Below are 7,963 nucleotides of genomic sequence, written 5' to 3'. Positions count from 1 at the left end.
AGCTTCAGAACAATTTAGTATAAAGCCAGCTTGTTACCATTTTGGTTTGTTTGTTTTAAGGGTTACACGGTATTTACGACAATTTTGGATTATTTCAGCGCCAGTAAAACGAAAGATATTGGTGAAATGTGTAGATCTGATATTAAAAGAACCAAAGAAAAAGGTACGACAAGTTCAAAAATGGAACAGAGGATTCCACAACCGATCAATCAATTTAACTATTTTGACATACAGCCCGATATATCCAGGCACAAGCAAAGGATTCCATTATGAAGGATACACTCAAATTCAAATGCTTATAACGTACAATAACTTTAAAACTAAAAATATATCAGTATTAACAGAGATGATAACATTTAGAAGAAGAGGAAGAAGAAGAAGAAGAAGAAGAAGAAGAAGAAGAAGAAGAAGAAGAAGAAGAAGAAGAAGAAGAAGAAGAAGAAGAAGAAGAAGAAGAAGAAGAAGAAGAAGAAGAAGAAGAAGAAGAAGAAGAAGAAGAAGAAGAAGAAGAAGAAGAAGAAGAAGAAGAAGAAGAAGAAGAAGAAGAAGAAGAAGAAGAAGAAGAAGAAGAAGAAGAAGAAGAAGAAGAAGAAGAAGAAGAAGAAGAAGAAGAAGAAATAGAAGAAGAAGAAGAAATAGAAGAAGAAGAAGAAGAAGAGTAAGAAGAAGAAAAAGACGAAAAAGAAGAATAAGAAGAAGAAGAAGACGAAAAAGAAGAAGAAGAAGAAGAAGAAGAAGAAGAAGAAGAAGAAGAAGAAGAAGAAGAAGAAGAAGAAGAAGAAGAAGAAGAAGAAGAAGAAGAATAATAATAATAATAATAATAATCTTTATTGTCCAAATTAAAGGCAATTCATGTGAGGTAAACAATGCTCAGTTTGGTTCATGGTATGAACATCAACACATTTACAAATACAGACACAGCCATACACGAACATACACGCTTGCACATTGTTTCTACACGTGTATACAAAAGAAATGAGCGTACATACAAACACATATACATACATACATACATACATACATACATACATACATACATACATACATACATGCAGACATACATACAAACCAGCATATCATCGTATATGCATGCCTACATTCATACATACATACATACATACATACATACATACATACATACATATATACATACACACAGACACACACACAGACAGATAGAACGATACGATATATTTGCTGGGACAGCAGATAACCATATTATAAATATAGTGTCTTATATTAAGAAGATGGCAATGATTGTGATGATGATGATGATGATGATGATGATGATGATGATGATGATGATGATGACTACGATAATGATGATGATGATGATGATGATGATGATGATGATGATGATGATGATGATGATGATGATGATGATAACGACGGCGGCAATGTCGATGATAATGATTCACGACACTGCTTCTCGTTATTTTCATTGGTTGTCTCATTTTTCCACAGAAGATTTGTTAATTAATTTTATGGCGGTTGGAATGAAGGTTGTCTTATGTCGATTTGTCCGACATTTTGCTTCTAGATACCGTCTTCCGGAGCGCAGAAGTTGGAATTTTTCGTTCAGCGGATGCCTCTTTTCGTTGATAATGTTAAAAGATTTCTTCTCAACTGCATTAATATAAGTTGTGTCAAGGCTTCTAAGGTCTGTGTTAATTATTTTTGAAGCCTCTCTGAGGGTTCTATGTAGTTTGGATTTTTCTTTTGTTCCACAGCTTCCATACCACGTTGTGATGCCAAACGAAACGATACTCAATATTAATGACTTGTAGATTTGTATCATGGTCTTTCTGTTCACATTGAAAGACCTTAATTTTCTGAGTATATACAAGCGCTGGTTACATTTTTTGATGACATTGTTGGTGTGCGATTCAAATCTTAGACTGTTATCTATAATTACACCAAGGTATTTAAACGTTTCAACAGTTTCAACCGCCTGATTGTTAATTTTTGTTATTTGAGAAGAAGAAGAAGGAGATGAAGAAGAAGAAGGTGAAGGATGGATAGGAGGAGGAGGAGGAGGAGGAGGAGAAGAAGAAGAAGAAGAAGAAGAAGAAGAAGAAGAAGAAGAAGAAGAAGGGGGAGGGGAAGGCGGAGGAGGAGGAGGGGGGAGGAGGAGGAGGGGGAGGAGAAGGAGGAGGAGGAGGGGGAGGAGGAGGAGGGGAGGAGGAGGAGGAGGAGGAGAAGAAGAAGAAAAATTGTTGAAATGCCGTCTAGGCTATCTGTGTGTTAACATAATTATTTTGTCTGGGTTACTCAAAACAAGTTGAAGTTCTCTCGTTATGTTTCTATGACCTAAATTATCAACTTAACTTACCAATGGCTTCATTCCTAAAATGCATCATTTATGGAAATCCAAAATTAAAAAAAAAAACAAAATGAAATAGTTCGATATCACTGTCCACACGAATGATAATACAAAAAAAATAATATACGGTACCTACCTAATTTCTATTTGGTAAAACGTTTTACACACAACGAAGGCTACACACCTCTGATATCACTCTATTTAATTACTTTTATAAGTAGACACTTCTTTACACTTAACTCGCTTCTCTTGTTTTGCTTCGAGTACTTATAATAAGAATAAATAAATAAATACTATATTATTTACGTTAATTCACTTATTTTAATCAACTTGACTCAACTAGCCTATCGCTGGAAGACAATCGAACGAGAAGCAAAAGTTCTGCCACTACACACACACACACACATACACACGCATACAAAGACCTAAACTAAAAAGAAAGAAAGAAAGAAAGAAAGAAGGATCTAATCACTAATCACGCTTGATGTTATGGGGGGTCGGTAATATTATTATGAAGGACTACTATCCGATATCAGTGGGGCAGATATACAGATGATATCACTATGATCCATATTAAACCAAGTCGGCCTTCAGATGACAATCACTGGTGATGGGGATAGATAATAGTGGATGTGATATAATGCACTGTCATAATTATAATAATATGTCAAAATGGCGACTTACAACATGGTTCATTTAGTTTTAAAGGCGACAAGAATAAGCACCTCTTCCTTTGTTCTCCCATCCTGTTCCATCATTTTTCTCTTCCCTCGTTCTCCTCTCCCTCCTTCCTCCATCTTTTCTCTTCCCCCTCCTCCTCCTCCTCCCCCTCCTATGGAAGAGAGAGAGAGCGAGAGAGAGAGAGAGAGAGAGAGAGAGAGAGAGAGAGAGAGAGAGAATGAAACACGACGCCTTTTGGGCGATATTACAATTTTCTTTTTCGACAGATACATAGCTGTTGATGGCCAGGTACTTATTTTACTCCCAAGTACGGTGAGAGAATGTGGGTAAAGTGACTTTTCCAAGGACTCGATTATGCGCCGAGCGAGGCCCGAACCCAGGACCTTCCGATCCGAAAGCGAGTGTCATACCACAATACCACATAACCGCATAAACTAACAAAAACAAAAACAAAAACGAGAGAGAAAGAGAGAGAGAGAGAGAGAGAGAGAGAGAGAGAGAGAGAGAGAGAGAGAGAGAGAGAGAGAGAGAGAGAGAGAGAGAGAGAGAGAGAGAGAAGAAAAAGGAAAGAAGTTCCCGATGTCACACCGGAAGATAAATAACGAGCTCTTTGTTGCAATGGTTTCCCCCTCGTTTCGATTGAAAATTAATCGATATCTATTTCGTATAAAATTGTTAATACATAATATACAAAGCCAACAATGTTCTTGTTATCTAGTTCCTTTTTGAATGCAATAATCGGCCCACGAATTGCAGCCTTCTTAGTTTCCATCAAAGTGTGGACGTTGATTATGCGATATGAATAGATACCTGTATATTATTTACTTTAAACATTGTTTGTACGAAGCAAGAGTTGTCAGATTGTATAATTGACGCCCATATACATTGGGTTACAAAAACTAAACTACACCACGGTAACTGGTGAGATTCATTCAGAATGTAAATATTCTTTTGTTCCTATATAAAAGCCATTATTTACATTTCGTTGTAAAAGAACTTGCTTTGTACATGTAATGCCGGGAAATGGTCATAAAAAGCTGGCAATTGCTGTCGATGCATAATAAATGAGGCTGTTGTTCGACGTTTTTAAGAGAAATTAATCGAGTGAATTACATAGGTTTTAAGTTAGATGACTACTTTATCATAGCAATCTCTACAATAACAAATAATTGCGAAGCTTGTTTGTTTGTTTTTAAGGGTTTTACGGCGCTTGCAACACATTTAGGTTATATTAGCGCCAGTAAAAAGGAAATGGGTTAAGAAAGTAAGACAAAGGGGAACTGGGAACAAATAGGGATCAGATTATATTCCAAGAGCTTACCACCAATGTACTTAGCTTGAGATCACCCATAAGTCTCATCCGGACATATGCACAAAATCAAACAAAGAGGAATACACTCAGATGCTTACATTATACATTAAAAAAACAAAACAAATATAATAATACATAACAGAGAGATGATTTACAAGGAATAAAATATCATCTCTCAAAACAATAACTATGCATTTGACTGTTTTCCTCCCAGCCAGAACTCCGGCCAGGGCCAGGACAAAACCAAGTAATCTCATTCCAAGACATAGGGGGATAGAAGACACAGTATGGACCCCCCCCCCCCTCTGAGGGTCTTTTATAGAGAATATAGAGGTATCTAAGGTGCACACCACCGACTTGGACCGTGGCCTTCGTAAACTAAAGGCCTGACACTGACCAAAAAGAAATACATCACAAAAGAACACGATGATCACCAAACGAAAGTGAAAATTGAGTTGTTAGAAGTGATCAGGAAACAAATGATTCTAATGGTTGACTTATTGATTACAACCCACTATTAACTTTTTATTTATTTATTTTTTTTTTGGTGATCATCGTCTTCTTTAATGAATTGTTTTGGAAAGTATCGGACTTTTTTTTTTAACGAAAGCTACGCTTTGACCCAGTAATCTGTATGCGACGGATATTGCTCTGCGCATGACAATTCGGACATTACAAACGGAGAGAGTGGCATTGTCCGTCTTGCTTACAAAATAAATAGTCCGATATTCAATCCTGCAGTGCTGTCCGAGAACAACATAATAAATACTCGTACATGCAAAGTCTTGCGGTGAAAGTTCGCCAAGTGGAATTGACTGTTCCGTGTGCAAATTGCAATTCCAAGTTGTAATTAAGAAAACGTGTAAAAAAAAAAAAAAAAGAAAAAAGATAGTCCAATGGTTAATCGTCAGTACAAAATAGGTCATCTGTGGAAAAAATGGGGGATTAAAAAAAAAGAAAGAAAGAAAGAAAGAAAGAAAGAAAGAAAGAAAAAACGTCAAAACTCAACACTCATGTTATCAAGAAACGAGGATGGGGTATGAGCGGTGCCCATCACACAGAAGCTGTATTATATATTCCATAGGCATCTCAAAATAGAAAGAAGAAAAAAAAATCAAAACAAAACAATCACAAACAATCTATCGTGTTGTCCAAGTTAGTAAATTTAAGGTTTAGAATTTGCTTCAAGATTAAAAACGAAAGTGAGACAGGTGAGGCTCGAACATTGAATCCCCAGGTTTCACTGCTATGTCAACTACCAGCATCCCGCCGCCCTCCGTGGCACAAAGAGAGAGAGAGAGAGAGAGAGAGAGAGAGAGAGAGAGAGAGAGAGAGATATATATTCCCTTAGAGCCACGTCACTTATGGAGCCTAATTTTATGCAAGTTTTTTTCAATACAAACTGCTTGTTACCCATCGATATGACTTGCATAATATGCCCAAAAAAAAAAAAAAAAAAAAAAATCGAGTCAGAAGCTTTAAATATAGGAATGATTATGAGCTTAACACTCAATACTAGAAATTTTTGCTAATTTCCAAAATTAGAAAAAATGTATTAAAATTGAGCATGTACCTACATAGATAGTTTTATTGAACTATCATTAAAATGTAAAAACTAAAAATATTCGCTTTGATACTACCCCTATAATTTGTCTCAGAAAAATGTAATAAATAGGCATGGGATAAAAGTAACCCCGGTAAACTACGGATATAGTCGGTGTTAGGGTTGAGTGAGTTAACTTATCAATATCAGTTATTTCACAAATTATAATCTCCCTTCGACATTATATTCTGCATTTAAATGTCGCTGTAACTCCAAAACACAACAATATAAAAAGGTGATTTATTTATTTAATTAATTTATTTATTTATTTTTCTTTTTTTTTTTTTTTTTTTTTTTTCGCTTTGTTTTGTTATGTTATATGATTAGTTTTGATAGTTTTCTATATTATTTCTAGCAGATAAAGTATAGATAAAAATACCGTGCACGAACAACACATTTTTAAAATAAGAACAATCTTGATGGAACGATGGAACTCAAATCTTTGTATAAAATAAAAAGTTTTGAGGGTCGGATGATTCGTGGTAACGATTATGTTACAGTGAATAACAAAATCAGTCAGATGGTGAAAAGGCTTGAACTGAGATATTGCCAAGTTTAATTAGAAGGTCAGTTTTTATCAAAGAATGAGTTCTAAATGATTAAATCAACCCTTTTTGTACATCTTCGGGAAAAATCAAAGCTTAATTAATTTCACTTCTAAATATTTTTTTACAGCTAGTCAAGTTGAAAAAGTATGAAAATTGAGAAAAGTTACTGGATACCTTTCCCATACATCTGAGCATAACTTCGTGAAAGATTAAAATGCTCTGGTGAACATATTCATTCAGAAAATGCAAAAAAAAAAAATGTTTTTTTAAATGCAAATCCAAAATGTTCACCTCCGGACTGATTATGTCATGCACTGACACACACACACACACACACACACATATATATATATATATATATATATATATATATATATATATATATATATATATATATATATATATATTATAGGATATATATATATATATATATATATATATATATATATATATATATATATATATATATATATATATTGCTTGTGCTTTTCCCCCTCTGTTAAGGCTTACTTAATCCATGCAACCAGTTATCTCCGCCACCCCCCCCCCCCCCCCCTTCCCCATGCACATATTATGCGGCCCATCGTTTTTCGCATCTAAACCATCCCGACAAAATATCGTTTTGAGGCGTTTAAATCATAAAGATACACCTACACATGCAGACATATTAGAATCCGTAGCAGCAGGAAGAATCAATTGAAGTGATAACCAAGCAACCTGACTATAATAATTATAATCAGTGTAATCTGAGACAACAGCTGATTTGCCGAGGGTCACGGAAGACGTCAACACTCGAGCCAGGTCAAGTGAGCATAACTCAAAATAGAATAGAACACAGTGGAACAAAGTGCCTGGCGAGAAACACATTGATGCTGAGCGTTTAGGTAAAATACTCACAACATCCGTCAGTACCAACAATACACAAAACAGTGTGTAACGTCGTGTAACCCTGAACGTTTAGTCTGATTGATATAATTCAGTGAGAACTCCCAACATGGCTATCGAAAAAAAAAAAACAATAAAGAGGTGAATGACGTCAATTTCGTTCCTTCTGTAAATGATAAAACACAAATAAGACCCCGTGTAATTATAAAAAGAAGTTAAAAGTAAATTGACAAAGTGACAGTAAACGGGTGTCGTTCATTCCTGACTTTAAAGAAAAAAAAAAGAAAAAAAAGTTTCATTTTTATAAGTGGTGCGATTTTTCTAATTTCAATAACAAGTTGCTGAATTTTGGTTGTCCTTTACGACTCCTGCCGACGCAATTATTACTTTCTATTTCTACTGTGTTTCCCATCAGTTTCGATTCCGCAAGTGATGGCAAACATTGTTTCATGGGATTATAATATCGTTAGTTAGGGTTGAAGAGAGAGAGGGGGGGGGGGGGGGGGGGGGGGGTTGGGTGTCGACGAAGGTTTCCCCCCGCCCGATATTTTTTTAAAAATCCCCTCTTTAAGCGTGCTGAAATCCCAGAAACCATACTAATAATGCTTGTT

General features: G+C 35.4%; 1 protein-coding gene across 3 annotated transcripts in view; it reads right to left on the bottom strand.

Moving 5' to 3' along the window:
- The window catches only part of LOC144981049 (uncharacterized), a 59,270-nt gene that overhangs the window by 50,267 nt on the left and 1,040 nt on the right, over window positions 1-7,963 (bottom strand). The window contains exon 1 of one of the 3 annotated variants that reach the window (XM_078929141.1): window positions 2,460-2,888. The exons of 1 other annotated variant lie outside the window; for it this stretch is intronic. Coding sequence is in view for 1 of the 2 variants with exons in the window: in XM_078929140.1 (XP_078785266.1) it covers window positions 2,333-2,344 (12 nt within the window). In the remaining variant the exon portion in view is untranslated. Of the gene's footprint in view, window positions 1-2,332; window positions 2,889-7,963 lie in introns of those variants that run through there. One more of the 3 variants, XM_078929140.1, reaches the window with a different exon arrangement.

The sequence above is a fragment of the Berghia stephanieae genome, chromosome 10 (assembly GCF_034508935.2).
Source record: "Berghia stephanieae isolate SIO BIC M18660-M18661 chromosome 10, UCSD_Bste_1.3, whole genome shotgun sequence".
NCBI lineage: Eukaryota > Metazoa > Mollusca > Gastropoda > Nudibranchia > Aeolidiidae > Berghia > Berghia stephanieae.
Note: the sequence above shows the minus strand (reverse complement) of the source record. Positions and strands in the feature narration are given on the sequence as shown.